The sequence below is a fragment of the Camelus bactrianus genome, chromosome 33 (assembly GCF_048773025.1).
Source record: "Camelus bactrianus isolate YW-2024 breed Bactrian camel chromosome 33, ASM4877302v1, whole genome shotgun sequence".
NCBI lineage: Eukaryota > Metazoa > Chordata > Mammalia > Artiodactyla > Camelidae > Camelus > Camelus bactrianus.
Window position 1 is genome coordinate 12,607,463 of NC_133571.1, and position 16,945 is coordinate 12,624,407.

A 16,945-nucleotide genomic window follows, 5' to 3' on the forward strand; every position below is an offset into this window, starting at 1 on the left:
ATCCTCTCTCTTGTTTACTAAATTCTAGGCATCTTGACCTTGGGTCTAATCTTTAGATAAACCAAGTTCACTTCCACCCCAGCACCACATTGCACGTGCCATTCCTTCTCTACTGACTATTCGGTCTTCCGAAGCTTCCCCAGCTGGCTCTTTCTCATCATTCAGGAAAGGCCTTCCCTGACCCTCTATCGGAAGCAGCATCCTCCCTTAGACGCTCTCTAGCCCATTTATTTTCTTCATAGTATTTGCCTCTAGATAAAGTTATTTGTTTGCATGTTTCTTGCCTGTCTCCTCCCATCAGAAAATAAGTTTCAAGAGCTTTTTCTCTCTCTTATTCAGGGGTTACTTGAGAGCCCAGAATAGAACCTGACACAAAATTTGCAGTGAGTAAATACACGTTAAATGAATGAATGGATAAGAGAAAGTTTCCATCTCTGTATAGAGATGGTTTAGGTGTTTTTTAGACTTATAGAAGCTCTGGTAAGTAAAGTATGTCTCTTTTTCTTTTCAAAGCATCCATTTTGTTCTCTTTTATGCCATGAACTAGAAAACATGAGCCAGACTGATGCCTGGAAAATGAAAACAGCACTTCTGGCACAGAAATAACTAGTCTGGGCACCTCTGCCTTGAGCCAGATCTATGACTTTCTAGGGAGCTGGCACCAAAGTCAGAATGTTAAAATAAACATTTTTGAAAGTGCAATATTGGTATTTTGACTCTGGAGAGACTAGTCCAGATCAATCTTAGCTCTTCACAAAGCTTCAACAAAGCTAGTAACCCCATCACAATTGTATCAAAATGAAGTTAGTCATCTTTCTTTTTTTTTTATTAATAGACTTTATTTTTTTAGAGCAGTTTCAGGTTCACAGCAGAATTGAGCAGAAAATACACAGAGTTCACACATAGCCCTCCCCACCCACACATATATATTCCCCTACCCTCAACATCCCTCATCAGTGTGGCATATTTAGTACAATCGATGAACCAACATGGATATATTATTATCAACCAAAGTCCACAGTTCACATGAGGGTTCACTCTTGATGTTGTACATTCTGTAGGTTCTGACAAATGTGTAATGCCATGGAGCCCCCACTATAGTATCATACAGAATAATTTCATTGCCCTAAAAATCCTTTGTGCTACATCTATTCATTCCTCCCTCCATCTCCCCAAACCCCTAGAAACCACTATCATTTTATTATTTCTGTAGCTGTGCCTTTTCCAGAAGGTCATTTGGCTGGAATCGTACACTTTGTGAAGTTAGTCATCTTGGAATAGTCATTTCTAGATTACCTAGGGATGGAAACATCCTCCTCAAATGTAACTATTGTAAACCTTGCTTTCAATTTCTTTTTGACATAATTCTCTTTTCTATTTACTAATGAATCTTGTTTTCAGCCTTCTGATGAGCACAAGCATCATCCTGAGAAGTGAAAAGAATACCATGAGCCCACTTTGACTTGTTCTCCTCGTGGAAATGAGTTTGCACTACACCACGCAGCACACAGATGTGTTCCGGCTGGTCAATATTTTGACTGGGGTCATGGAGCAAAATGTTTTCTCATGCAATATCTAAAGCTAAGAATCCTGACCTTGGCCCTCTAAGTAGCACACCCTGCACCAAAGTGCAAACGTGTCCTTAAGCTTGTAGAAATATTTCTTCACATTCTCCACGAAATTTAAGTGAATCTCTGGAGAAAGAACTGCACTCAAACTCTATTCTGTCACCAGCGTGACAAAGAGTAGTAACACAAACATACTGAATGGCCAAGGCAGCCTAAATAAAAACCAGTGTTAGTCACAGTTTTCATTAGACAAGTCTCATAACTGTTCAAAGAGTTTAATGGAAAGTTATGTTTTAAAATGTCCATTTCATGAAATTAGCCCATAGTCCACAGGAATTAAATCCAACTCTCTCAAAGAGGCCCCTGAGATAATAGCAAACTATTTTTTTGACCCTGAAAGCATATTATTAGCATGATATCTACCTACACAAAATGAATGGCATATGCACTCATGAACTGTTTTAAAAGTGTGAAAAACAAAACAGGGGGACTATGTCTTACTCATCTTTGTTACCATAGCATCTGATGATGATGATGGTGATAACATTTACCACATGCCTACTATGTGCCAGGCACATTTGTTCTAAGAGTTTCACATAAATTATGGTATTTAATCTTCATAACACCCAAACTTGTGAGGTAAGTACTAATGTCATCTCATTTTACAGATGAGGAAATCCAAGCACAAAGAGGTTAAATCACCCAGCTATTAAGTAGCAGAAGATCCAAACCTAGGCAGTCTTATCCAAAGCTCAAGCTCTTACTACAAACCAATAAACAGGCAAGTGATATATATTTGCTGAAGTACACTTTAAAATATTTGACCAGAGGCTTTTATACTTATGTATACTTCTTTTTTTAATGCACACAAAATATATCCACTCCTTGTTCCCATTCATCCAGCCAGTGAAAGTATAATTAAGCACAGGCTAGCAACTATAAGGAATTTAGAGCAGAAAGTCTTTTTTAAATATTTTCAATATTTTATAGCACCCTACCAAAAGAAGAGGGCCAGAGAATCTCAGACTAAGGCTCCTCCAAAAAAGGAAGCTCAAAGAAGGCTGGACAAAGACAGCCAGGGTGAGCTGCTGACCAAAGTATGTCACAGATGAATATTCTCCCCTGTTAACTGTTCTGCAGTGACGCTTGAAGCACTGCAGTGCTGCCAATATGAAGTCTGAGCTCATGAGTGCCGTGCTGCAAAAGTCACCGACAACCAAATAGAAAAATATTTCCCATTCTCTGCTGATTTTACTCATCCCAGGGTCCTGATCTAGGAGGTCTGAGAGTTAACAGAATTTGGGAGAGGGCCAGCTTTACCACTTACTGTTGGATGGAGCGCAGTAGCTTAGTCAATAAATGAAGTTTACTTCATCCTCTTGGCCCTTGGAATAGGTAGTGTGTGTAAGAAAAGGTGACCATAAATATTTCTCTGATGTTCAGAAAACACCTACTACCTAACTTCTCGCAGCCAACACAAATACCATCTGAATTTCTGGAGTCTGATTGTTACGTATGGTTATAGGAAAAACCCAGACCATTCGGTGGGAAAAAAAGGAGAAAGAGAAAGAAATCACATACCTCTGGAAGACAAAACAAAATAATGATACATTCTGGAAGAAGATGGGAGAAAAAAGAGCTAACTCTCTTTGGTTCCAAGTGACCTGACTGCAGAAGATGAACGCTGCAGTGCATGGGAGAAAAATCTATCCACCTGAGTAACTGAACAGCAGCTTCTGCAACTGCCAATACCTAGGCACCTTCCTCGCCATTATATAACCAAACCGCGGCCTTAATAGGCCATCATACTGTATGTCAGCAGTTGTTAGCAACGTCTGAGCTGTCAGCATTTGAGAAACCCTTCCAAAGTGGATTCAGATAAGCATGGAGCTGGCCAAAATATGTTCATCATTTACCCAGAGCACATGACAACTCCTTGCGAATTAAGCTTCACTTATGTCGTCATAGTAATTTGAGCAGGGAAAGATAGGATCCTCGTAACTGTAACTAGGAAATTGCACACTGCCACAGAAACACAAATGAGTGCTGTGTGGTCCTGTCACATGTGCAACTCATTGTCCAAGCCATTTCTGCCTCAATCAAGATTTTGAATATTTCCATACATAGGAATTACATAACTGCACACCACAAATGATCAAAGATGAAAACCAACACAAACAGTGACACCCATTCATAAACAAGCTGACAAGCTGATGTTTCAAATGCTGCAGTCCTAAATGATACCAAAGCCTTAGAGAAAAACTTAGATACACACACTGGAAAATTAGAAAGTGGGCAGACCAGCCATAATTAGCCACTGGCTTTGCTGACTACTGAAGATAGAAATGTCTCTCATATATAAAGCCAAGAATCAACTAACTGTTTGCAATTATCTTTACAAAAACATTCAACCCTCTCTGTCACAGATTTCTTTAATTAATATTTTGGTGTATCCAAGGGTTGGAAGATACAAAATTCTTTAAATCATAGATGCCATAAACCAGGCAACCGATTAAGTTCAGAGTACATCCCCCAGAGGCCAGAGCAAAATAATCACAGGAGCTCTGTGTCATTACTTAGGTGGGAGGGGGAGAGCGTGGAGAAAGGAAATGGCAAAACAAGGAACAAGATTCGGACAATTAGAGTTGTTTGTAAACATAAGTTTGCCTTGGCTACTTATGGCTACTTATGGCTTAGTCTACTCCCCTCAGGGTCTGAGGGTAACATCAGGAAACCTTGGACTTTGGTATCTCTTTCAGCTCAGACCTGCAGACTTGAGGCCCTCTGATAAAAACTGACAAAAAGGCTGAAGGGGGCCCCCCAGAGGAAGTGAAACTGACCAATCAATTCTCCACAGCCACCCACCCCGGGTAAGATGGGTGCCTTGCAGTCTTTGACAGAAAGGAGGGAAAAAGGAAGTTTAGGTTGTAAGTGAGCAGGAGAGAAGGCAGAGGTAACTTCACTGCCCGCTGAAAACAAGCAAAAACAGGGTAGGTGACAATAACCAGAGGCCAGGCTGAGGAGGTTGAGGGGAATTGATGTGGCTTTGGGAGGAAGCAGCGGCAGCTATGAGGGTTCTTCATTAGTCAGGTTGAGGGAAATACAAATTGCAGTTTTAAATATAATGAATGACTACACTGAAAGTATTCATTCAAGTAAGAGACTGAGCAAAGAAAGAAATCGGGAGTACAAATGAGCTTTGTGAGTCCTATCAGAACCAAACAATTCCTCCTAACGTCTTCAACTCCAAAACTCCCAGTGAAGAAAGCCACAGGGAAGTGCTAGCCACACTTCCTGCAAAAATGAACTTTATATATAAAATGTTATATGTAGATGTAGATGGCTTCCTAACTGACCTTGGCCAATTTCACCACTACAGCTCCACAAATCCCATGGGAACCAAAGGGCCCAATGAGTGCAATTCTCTAGTGTCTGCGTTCAGACACCTCCTCACCTTCACCCCTGACAGCCCCCTGGAGTCTATAAAGCCCACAGTTTAGGACCCTCCAACAACTAAAAATAACCGGCAATCCAGCTCTTTCAAATTGTTTAACCCCCAATTACCTAGTGCCACCATAAACCTGCTCCCCCCTCCCCAGTTCCCTGACCCTCTTCCTGCGGAAAAGCAAAGTAATTTTTTTCTCCTAATTTCCCCATTTTTTTCATCGCCTCCTCCAATAATCTGGTCTGTCCTCAGTCTCCCAATTCCCACCATCTACCGGCCTTGGACGACCAAATGCTGATTGGTGCCTCTGTCCTATGGTACCAGGTCCCTCAAATCTCCAGTACTCTGCACCCATCACATACCCCCCGGACGTGTCCCTGCCACCCTCGTTCCCCTCACAACCCCACATCTGCCAGTTTTACCCTTGTTTCCCCTCATCCTCCTGGTCCACAATTCCTATGCCCCGTCCTCATTCCCTTAGGATTTCCTAATTGCCGGTTCTTCAGTCTTCTTAGCTTACTGTCCCCTGGTTCCGGGAGAGTTCCAAATTTCTTTTTCCAATCATCCCTTCTACTACCCTCCGCACAGCCCTGGGAACCCCCTCCCCATCTCCGGCTCCCTAGTTCCCCAGGTCCCCGAGCTCAAGTGGCCCCCTGCGCCCTCTCTGCCGTGCAGTTACCCTCTCCCGGGTGCTCCGGTGTCCCCCACCTTCCGCTCGTCCCTCTTCACTCCCGCCAGACAGCCCCCACCCGTTTCCCGGGTCCCCAGCGCTCTCCAATCTCCTGAGCCCGGCTCGCCGCGCCGACCCCTCAGCCTTGGTGTCGCGGGTCTGTCCTGCTCCCGCCACACTCGGACGGTCCCGGGCCGCGCAGCCCCGCAGCCGCCCGGTCCCACCACGCCACTACCTTGGCCTTGGTGACGAGGTGCGTGGCCCGCTTGACCACAGCGAAGTTGCCCTTGCCGATGGTGCGGTCGATCTCGTAGTAGCCGATGCGGGCAGGCACCGGCCCGCGGGAGGCCGGGGCTGGGGAACGCGGCGGGCCAGCCGCCGGGGGCACAGCAGCGGGGGCGGCCGGGGGCCCCGGGGCGGGCGGAGGCAGCAGGCGGCCGGCCGGCCCGGCTCCCCCCGCTCCGGCCCCGGCAGCCCCGCCAGCTCCGCTCGCCGCCGCCGCCGCCATCTTGTTGTGCAGTGAAACCTCCGGGGCCGCGGGGAGCCGGCGAGGGGGGGTGCCGGGGGCAGGGGGGCGGGACAAGGAGGGGGGGCCGGCAGACGTCACTCCGGGAGGCGGAGCGCCCGCACCGCCGGGGCCCGACGCCATGGCAACCGCTCGTCACGTGCCGACGCGCGTCACTGCCCAGAGCCATGGCAACCGTGACCTCACCGGCGAGCTCGACCTCCCCGCGTGGGCCCTGTTCCTCCGGCGCCGGCTCCCGGGTGCCCCCCTCCGGGGAGGAGACAGTGGGCATCGCGAGGATGCCAGCCGGTTCCTAGACGCCGCAGCATTGCCAGAGTCGGGGGGTGCTTGTGCTTGACCCAAAAGCCCGCCCTTGATCCCTCTGGAACCGCTAATGTGACCCCTGCTGTGACCTCCGTCCCAGTTCAGCAATCACCCAACCTCCTTTAAAACAAAATATTCCTCATCACCAAAATACAAGCCCTGTCCCACTTTAGCCCTTGAGGCCCCAAAGGCAGGAATAGCTACAATATTGAAGCAACTGTAACCAAGTTGGTAGCGAGGCAGGGGAATTCTTCAGTAAAATTCCTTCCTCTTACAAAACCCAACTCACCCGGTACAGCAAACCAAGCTAATTGTCACCGAATATAGAGGAATGGGGAAACTAGGATTTCGTGTTCAAGGGCGGAGGAACCAGCCCAAACATGCATTCCAGTCATTGGGTGGGTGAGGGCCAGAGCAGGGACGTCATTTTCCTTCCTCCCACCCCATCTCTGAACAATTCTATAGCTAGATGATTGTCAAAGTGCCTGCGTCCTATTTCTGTCACTTGTATAATAACCCTGATGAAGCAGTGGTGCGCATTGTCCAGTGAGCCACGTCATGGTTAAAGACGATCTGTCTTTTGGGCAAAATAAATAAGTAAATAATAAAATAAAAATTCCATCCTTACTAGCGACTCTCCAAGGACATTAAAGGTGATCAAATTTATAATTCCAACGATAAATCTCATGTCCCTTTTTCTTCCCTCCTCTGTTGTCTGCCATTCCACATCCTCCAGAGCCCTCTGTATCTCGCAGGTTTCCCCCTCCTTTTCCCGCCTCCCTTTGTTAAGTACATTGACTTAACAGCTTTAGGTGGGGATGAGGAGGGATAGGCTAGCAGGCTATCAATAAGGAGATGGTCTTGGCAGGTTAGGGGTGGTGGAGGCAAGACCATGAATATGCCAGTGTTAAAATGTATTCCTTCAAGCCAGTCCTGATCCCTCCCCCGTCTATGACTCTCTCAATGGCAGAAATGTGTTGTCAGGACACTGCATGTGTGATGTTGAAACCTGACACGCAGGGCACTGTGAATGTGTGAGAAGGAGAGCACCTATTTATCAGACCAAAACGTATTTACTAGCTCTCTGATTCCCCATCTGACTATGAGTAATGGCTGAGACTAGGATGGGACAGAGAGGTCATTCCACAATTGTCTTGAATCAATTCCCTGGTGGCTGTTTCAAATTGCCAACACAATTAACACTAACTGGCTCCTTTACTAGCAAATAAGGATAAGGATGAAGTGGTCCTCAGCTTTTTGCACTGATTAATTCTTGTCATTGGTTGAGCTCGTTCAATCCCAGATAAATTACGGCATGTGGCCAGCCTCTCTTACCACTGCAACCCTACTCACCTGCCTCTAGCAGGGACTGTATATTAACTTTGGTGCAGGGCCCCAGGGTCCCAGTTTTACCATCTCCCTGAGAAGACAAAGGGGATGAGGTGCTCAACAGAAAACTTAGCTGGTTGGTAAGGCAAAAGAAAAAATTTTTGCTCTGGGGGCTGCAGGAGCAGTACTGAAATAACCCTCAGAGTGACTTTACAGCCCCTCCTCCACTCATGGAAATCATCTGAACATCAAGTACAGCAAATTTTGCCACTCTCTGGATGGTGTCAAAAACAAATAAGCCTCTGGGGAGAAACTAGAAAATGGAGCATTGGTCTCACTTCCAAAGAGAAGAGGTAGATCACTCTTGCCCCTAAATAATGGCCAGAATGTGTACGCTGTGTGTCATGTGATTTAAGCTCCATGCTGATATGGGCTAAGGCCAGGAGATCCTACGTCCTAATGAGACTTGCACAAAGATTTGCTGGAGATTTCCCTGAAGAGTCCTTTTCGGTGAGAAGAATACAGAAAATTAGGGAGGAGATTGATCAATGAAGATCATCAGGGGAAAAGGAAAACAGTTTAAATGTATGTATTTAATAAGGATTTATTGAATACTAAGGACTGCTTTAAGTTTGGAGAGGAAGTCGCAGTCAATAACACCAACAATTTGCCAGGCACTATGCCAACTAGTTTACATAAATGAACTGACTTAATCCTCAACAACCTTAAGTAACTCTGTATATGATTATCCCCATTTTGCAGATAAGGAAAATGAGGCACAGGGGGATTAAGGGAACCGGTCACAATCATAGAGCTAGAAAGTGGTAGAATTAGGATTCGAACCCAGGCAGCCAGCCCCTGGCACCTGAGCTCCGCCCGCAGTGGATTATAAACCTGTCAAGGTAGGAGCTAGGAGGAAAAGTAGTTTCTCCATAAAGCTAGGGCGACTGAGTTCAGTTTAGACCCAGGGAAGTAGATTTTGAGAGTTCTTGAGAACTCTTTGAGAGGACAGAGCAGGCACCGAAGCATATCAATGAAGAACAAGAGAACAAGAGATAGCAAAACTGATCGAAGTGATGGCTTCACGTGTAAGTAGCTCCATGAAGAGACTCGCTGCTTACTGTGCAGGAGTGTCGCTGCCCTTGGAAAACAGCTGGGGAGGTGTGTTCCTGCCCTGCTGCTGACCTGGAGGAGTGGCTTGGGGACTGAATTCTCAGAGCCCAGCAGTCCAGGGTGGAGCCACAGACCTAGCCACCACCCAGCTCCCAATCAGCCTCCATAACCAATTCACTTTTTTCTGGAAAAGCAAAAGATAGAGTCAAAGATGAAAATGAGATGTTTTCTCGAAGATGGAAACGAGACATTTTCCTCCATAATGTCATTGTGTCTTGTTTCCAAAATTTGAAAAGGGCAAACCAAGGCATTCTTGATGGATAGGATAGGGCCTGAGAAACTTCTGGAAGCAATGCCAAACCTCTGAGGACTCAAGGTCTGAACTGGGGAGTGATATAAATGCAGGAGGTAATACATTAACTCATCTATGATTTTAAAGGCCCACTTAGCCTGTCCACAGAGCAGTTTACCAGCAAGCCCCGCCCAAAAAACCTGCAGCCTCACATTCCAGCTCCGTAGATTCTCAGAGGCATTAGGACCTTGAAGAAAGTCCAAACCCTCATTTTACATTGGCCCAATTCATTACTGCTCTGGAAGAAGCCAGCATTATATGAGCATTCAGTGATACAGAAGCATTATTCAGAAATTCGTATGCCAAAAGGCAGCATCATAGAATGTTCACATGCCACATATTGCCAAACAAGGAAATTATTAAACACTTACAAATCCTGCCATTATGTAGAAATCAGGGCATTGTTGGATACACATAGTCAGGACACCCAGTGTGCCCTGGTTTTCCAGGTGAACTGGATGCACACCTTCTCTTTGTTGGGGTTATACTCTGCATTATCATCCTGGCTGTGTGACTCTTGTCTTTCCTCCTTCTATCTTAGACCAACCTAGTCATGTCTGAGTGCTTCCACTGGGTGCTCAGAAACAGGTCTGCGCAGTCGAAGTAAGTATATTGTCTCCTGAGAGGGAGCCCTCCTACACTGCTGGTGGGAATGTAAATTGGTGCAGCCACTATGGAGAATAATATGAAGACTCCTTTAAAAACTAAAAATACAGTTACCATATGATCCAGTAATCCCATTCCTGGGCATATATCCAGAAAAGATGAAAACACTAATTCGAAAAGATACATGCACCCCAATGTTCATAGCAGCACTATTTACAATAAGACAAGACATGGAAGCAACCTAAATATCCATCGACATGACTGGACAATGAAGATGTGGCATATGTATACAATGGAAAACTACTCAGCTGTTAAAAAAGAATGAAATAATGCCACTTGCAGCAACATGGATGGCCCTGGAGATTATCATACTAAGTGAAGTAAGTCAGATTAAGACAAATATATGACATCATTTATATGTGGAGTCTTAAAAAATGATACAGATGAACTTATTTATAAAACAGAAATACACTCACAGACATAGAAAACAAATGTATGGTTAACCAAGGGGAAAGGAGGAAAAGAATAAATTAGGAGTATGGGATTAACAGATACACACTACTCTATATAAAATAGATAAACCACAAGGACCTACTGTATAGCACAGGGAATAATATTTAATATCTTGTAATAGCCTATAATGAAAAAGAATCTGAAAAAGAATTAGATATATATGTATAATTGAATCACTTTGCTGCACATATGAAACTAACACATTGTAAATCAACCATACTTCAGCAATAGATAGATAAATACATAAACAAGTAAAGTACATAGTTTCCTGCTGTAAAACATCTTGGAGAGGGGATCTGAGAACAGCTAAATAAGCTTTCAGCCAAGGATTTTCTGTTCTGCTTGCCCACATTTTTCTTTTCAGTGGAACCATTCAAGCTACTAAATGAAACATAAAAATTAATCTTACTACTTTAGATATGTTCTAGGATATGGTTTAAGCATTTTTAGATTATTATTAAATAGCTACCCTTTAGATCATTCAAAAGATCTTTAAGTATGATTTTTTAAAGGTTTTCTGCATTCTTAGATGTGACTATATTATCATTTGGGATTAATGTTTTTCTCAGGTAAATGCACATGTGGTTTTATAAGAAAAATCAGTGGGAAAATACAGTTAGTACAAAAAAAGAGTGCATTCAGAACAACTTTTTTCACAAAAGGATATGCTTCTTATGGTGAGAGAACTTCATCTTTCCTCCTTTCCCTTCATCTTCACATCTCTCCTAAGAAGCCATCCTTTCTGCTGCACCTATCTTGGCAATCTCCTCTCAGTTTTAAGTGCTCATCTTCAAAACAGCCTTGCATGTTTTGGAAAACACAGACTCTGCTTCCTTGCATTAAGACTGGGGTTTGCTTAGGTTTTCTACCAGCCTTTCCATCTGTTGGTTAAGAAAAAAATTATACAATTGGGATTGATTTTTGTAGGTGGCTGATCTATCTTGCTTCATTCCCACCACGATACTGCTCAGTTAAACTAGACTATCTTCCACCTCTAAGGCCAAAAGGAATCCTCTTCCTTGTCTGCAGAGACACCTGCTGGTCAGAGTTCTAAGCTACATGATGCTTGGCTGGACTCCCTTTTCCCTTCCACTAAGGCCTTCTAGTCCTTTATATTTAAACTGCAGGCAGTTGAAAACCACAAACCCACATCAGGAGCCAGGAAGCTGGAATCCAAATGGAAGCCGGCTCCAGGAAGCTGCATGTCTTTATGCCCAAACAGAAAGTACAGTGGGCTAAAGTTACAGTGGTGCTTTGGGCTGAGTTAACAGTCCACCACTGTGGTTTTGTGCCACCCAAGGATGTCTCCAATTATCCCTAGAGTTCTCATGGCGTTTTTAAAAGACTTCTTAAGGGTGAAATTAATTTGTTTGTTTCTTTTTTTAAAATAATTTCATACTTTTGTCACGTTTAAAGGGCAGCCTGGCATAATGAGTAAAAAGAGCGACAGTTTTACAGTTAGACTACACTTTTCAATGGGATTTTCCACTTACAGATTCATCTCTGAGTCTCAGTTTCCTTTTCTGGAAAATTACTCCGACCTCATGGGATTGTTAGGAGACTCAACTGTCATAAATACGCTCAGGGACCTAGATTAGAGTCTGGTACATAGTAGGCACTCAAGTATTAATTTCCTCCCTCTAAATGCCAAAAGCATGTAAACAATAACATGTTGCTTTCCAAATCACTTTCAAAAGATTAAGAATGATTAAGAATAGAATCAGGACTGTGAAAGTGGATAAACTTCAGAGTTACGAGGAGAAAAGTATAATTTTAAATGTTTTGGTTAGTTGACTAAACGTGGATAGTTCAATCTTTGGAAGCTGGACACATTTGTGTTTACGATGCAACCCAATGTGTCCAATGAAAACATTCTCACTCTCATAACTTCATTAAGAAGTTATTATCCCCACTTCATATATGGCCAGTTTACTTGACCCATCATGATTGGCTCGCACAGCCAGGAAGTGGTGACTCTGGAAGCAAATACAGGCCTTTTAGTCTCCAAAGCAAGTTGTCTTCCCAGACTTTAAAGTATTCCAGTGTCTGTGGTCTGTTTAAAAAAAAAAAAAGATGCCAGTGATTTTTTCTTCTTAAATTTATTTAAAGTATATATGTAAGAAAAATACTACAATATTTATATCATTGCTATGCAACAATCTGTTTAAGGAATTGTGTGCATTCCTAAACTTTCTGCAGAATGCAAGTGCTCTGTAAGAATTCTGTATGAGCTCTATGAGAAAGAAAAGTTCAATCCTGGTGGCATTCTTTCCTTCTAAAATTCATTTAAAACCATGTGTGTAAAAATTCCAAATTATATTTATACTAATGGCTTTATTTCATGTAATAATCTGCTTTTAAGAAACTCAACACCCATATGTGATTTTTAGGTCTGTTTTTCTAAATACAATTAAAATGCTCTAATTTCTTTTTATTCTCAATTAAGATTATAATATGAAAATTTTAAGTTAAAAATAGGGGCAAGATATGATGAGGTAGGGTAATAGAGTTTGACCTCTGACCCTACCCTAACTCTAAACTGTGAGTTGAGCTACATCCCAATAAAAGTTGGATGTAGAAACCAAAGCAGGAATCAAATCCTCTACCCTTCCATTTCATACCAATTTTAATAACAGTTTTGATTTCTCTAGAGATTTTTTTCCAGTGACTTCCAAGCATCAAGTTTTTATGGATTCATTGTTTGGTTAAGTCCAAACTCTCAGAGCGGAGTACTCAGACTTTCACAACCTGGCTCCAACCCCTTTTTTCAGCTTCTCAAGTTTCATGAATCTTCCCATCCAACCCTTCCCTACCCAGGACTGTTGAGGACTCTACTATGGAAGTACATTTTGCACGTTCTCCTTAACCTTCGCTCCTGCTTCTCCTTGTGTTTGGAACACCCTTGAAGCTCACGCATCTGTTATTTGAAATTCTACTACTCTTTTAAAGTACAGTTCAGCTCAGGAGTTTTACAATCTCTGTAAAAAATTAGTCACAAGACTTTTTTTTTTCTGTGTCTCCCAAGCATGGGTTCAAATCCTTGCTCCATAACATATTAGTTGTGTGATATTAAGAAAACGAATTAACCTCTCTGGGCCTCAGTTATTCAACTGTAAAATAGGCATAATAGCATGTATCTGAAAGGAGTGTAGGGAAGATTGAATAAATTCCTACATTTGGAGCCCTTACAATAGTGAAATTGGTGTTCCATGAATGATTGCTTCATTGTTCTTCTTCTTATTATTATTTATTATTATTATTATTATTATTACCATCATCATCATCATCATCATTATTATTATCAATCTATTGCAGCATTTTTAACAGTTTAACTTACATTACATGTATGGCTCTCTTTAATTAGATTGCAATCCCCCAATAGGCAAGTTAGGTTCACTACTCTGTATCTGACTCTTAACACTGTGCCTGAGACTTAGTAAATACTCAATAGATATTCCTTAAATAAATGAATGTCTCCCCCATTAAATTGTGATTTCCTTGAGGCCAAAGACTTTCGTATGCTCAGAGAATTTCTTCATCACTTCATTTCTATATATCCAAAACCTAACACAGTACTGGCACCTTGCAGCACTCAGCATATATGGGCAAAAATAAAGCAAGAGAAAGAGAGGGAAGTTTTATCCAAAAGTGTATATTTTCTCTTCTGAGCGCTCAAGTAAACACGACTGGTGCCCTAGAGCTGCCATTCAAAATCTAACTTTGTTCTGAGCACTTTAACTTGCAGGAACGTGGGGATCCCAAGACACTTCTTGAGAAGCCAAGAGAAAAGTGAAGGGTTTGCAGGGCAATCAGGCACCCTCCAGAAAACTAAGAACATAGAACTCTGCCTCTGCAAGAAAACAGAAGGCTGGGAGAAGGGTGGGAGGAGGGCAGGAGAAGGCGTAGTTGGCAGAGATCCCATTCTGACTTTGATTAGAGGGAAAGGAAAGATGAAGGAGTCCCAACTACTATTAAAACATGACCCCAGGCTGCATTAGAAAGAGCTCAAAATAGTTTCTCCAAAGAGGTGGTTTAATCTCATTCTGTCCCCAGGACAAATGGGCAGCCATTGGCTCTATTTCTTCACTCTTGTTATTTATTAGACTCTAGTTTCTAACCAGATCTCCAGGGAAAATAAAGCCTTTAAAAAACCCTCCTGTCTGCTCTTTACACTTCTTTTATTATTGTACCAGAGGTTCAGAACAGGTAATTAGGCAAGAAAAAGAAATAAAAGGCATCCAAATTGAAAAGGAAAAGGTAAACTATCTCAATTTGCAGACGACATGATCTGGTATATAGAAAATCCTAAAGAATCTATTTAAAAAAACATTTGAACTAATAAGTGAATTCAACAAGGTTGCAAGCTATAAGACAAATATACAAACATCAATTATATTTCTGTACACCTGTAATGAAAATTCTGAAAGTGAAATTAAGAAAACAATTCCACTTATAACAACATCCAAAGTGATAAAATACTTATATATTCAAAAAAAAATGCAAGACTTGCACACTGAAAACAACAACGCATTATTGAAAGAAGACCTAAATAAGTGGAAAGATGTCCATAGACTGAAAGACATTATATTGTTAAGATCACAATACTCCCCCAATTGATCTGCAGATTCAATGTAATCCCTGTCAAAATCCTACTTGACTTCTTTTGCAGAAATTGACAAGGTGATCCTACAATTCACATGAAAATCTAAGGGTCCTAGAATAGTCAAAACAATCTTAAAAAAGAACAAACTTGAAGGACTCATACGTCTGTATTTCAAAACTTAGTACAAAGCTACAGTAATAAATAGAGTCAGTAGAATCAAGGCATAAAATCATATATAAATGCAAAAGAATAAAGTTGGACTCCTACCTCATACCATACACAAAAATGTTAACTCAAAATGGATTATAGACCTAAATGTAAGAGCTAAAACTGTAAAGCTCTTAGAAGAAAATGTAGGAGTAAGTCTTCATGAGTTTGGGTTGGCAATAGTTGCTTAGCTATGACACCAAAAACACAACAGACAAAATAAATGATATATTGGACTGCATCAAAATAAAAATGTAAATAATAATAAATAATAAATAAATTTGTGTTGCAAACAATACCATCAAGTGAAAAGATGACCTACCAAATGAGAGAAAATATTTGCAAATCATACACCTGATAAAGACTTGTATCCAGACTATATAAAGAATCCTTACAACTTAATAATAAAAAGACAAATAATATACTTTAAAAGTAGGCAAAAGATTTGAATGGCTATTTCTTCAAAGTAGATCTACAAATGATCAATTAGCACATGAAAATGTACTCAACACTGTTACTCCTTAGGGAAATGCAAATCAAAACCATAGTGATACTACTTAATGGCTAAAATTAAAAAGACAGACAATAAAAAGAGTTGATGAGGATGTGGTAAAATTGGAACTTTCATTTGCTGATGGAAATATGAAATGGTGCAGTTATTTTGGAAAAAGAGTTTGGCAATTCCTCAAAATGTCAAACATGGAGTTACCATAAGGCTGATTCCAACCCCTATGTATATCCAAGAGAAACAAAAACACATTCATACAAAAATGTGTACATAAATGTTCATAACAGCATTCACAAAAGCAAAAGCAAATCAAATGTTGTTCATCCAAACTGATGAATGGATAAATAAAATATGGTATATCCATACAATGGATTATTATGGAGCAATAAAAATACGGATACATGCTACAACATGGATGAGCTTTAAAAACATTAACCAAGTGAGAGAAGCCTGACACAAAAGTCACATATTGTATGATTTCATATAAATGAAATGTCTAGAATAGGCAAATCTTTAGAAACAGAATCTAAACTAATGGTTGGCTAGGGCTGGCAGCGTTGGGTGGTAGGGAAGAGTGGGGTATGATTACTAATGGATATGGCTTTTCCCTTTAGGATGATGAAAATAGTTGAAACTTAGATTGTGGTGATAATTGCACAAATCTGGGAATATACTAAAATCATTACATTGTACACTTTAAATAGGCTAATTTTATGGTATGTGAATTATATATCAATAAAAGTGTTAAATTTTGTTGATTAAAAAAAGCCATCAAGTAGATAAACAACAAGGTCCTACTGTATAGCACAGGGGAGTATATGAAATATCTTATAATAAACTATAATGGAAAAGAATATGAAAAAGAATATATATATATGTATAACTGAGTCACTTTGCTGTACACCGGAAACTAACACAACATTGTAAATCGACTATATTTCAATAAAAAAATTATTGAAAATTAGTGGGGGAAAAAAACATAAAATAATTGTCAAGCATTAAAAAAAAAAAGCCATCAAGAAGAAATTCTCTACCAATGAAGACCCAGCTAAAAGGAGTTCACTAAAGAGAGGGCAAAAAAAAAGTTCTTCGTCCAAGCACCAAGGTCTTTGTAAGAAGAGGCACTTTCAAGGAAGCCAGTGGGGAGGGTTAAAGTCTGAACTACTGTCTGACCTGTAGAATCCAGAATTAAGGTCAGTTCT

The 16,945-nt window shown here is 41.3% G+C and overlaps 1 protein-coding gene across 5 annotated transcripts in view; it reads right to left on the bottom strand.

The window, feature by feature from the left end:
* Positions 1–6,206, bottom strand: part of SIK3 (SIK family kinase 3) — a 212,262-nt gene extending 206,056 nt beyond the window's left edge. For all 5 annotated transcript variants that reach the window (XR_012503809.1, XM_074356962.1, XM_074356960.1 and 2 more), the window contains exon 1: positions 5,919–6,206. Coding sequence is in view for 4 of the 5 variants with exons in the window: in XM_074356962.1 (XP_074213063.1) it covers positions 5,919–6,191 (273 nt within the window). In the remaining variant the exon portion in view is untranslated. The remainder of the gene's footprint in view (positions 1–5,918) is intronic.
* Positions 6,207–16,945: the final 10,739 nt, after the last annotated feature.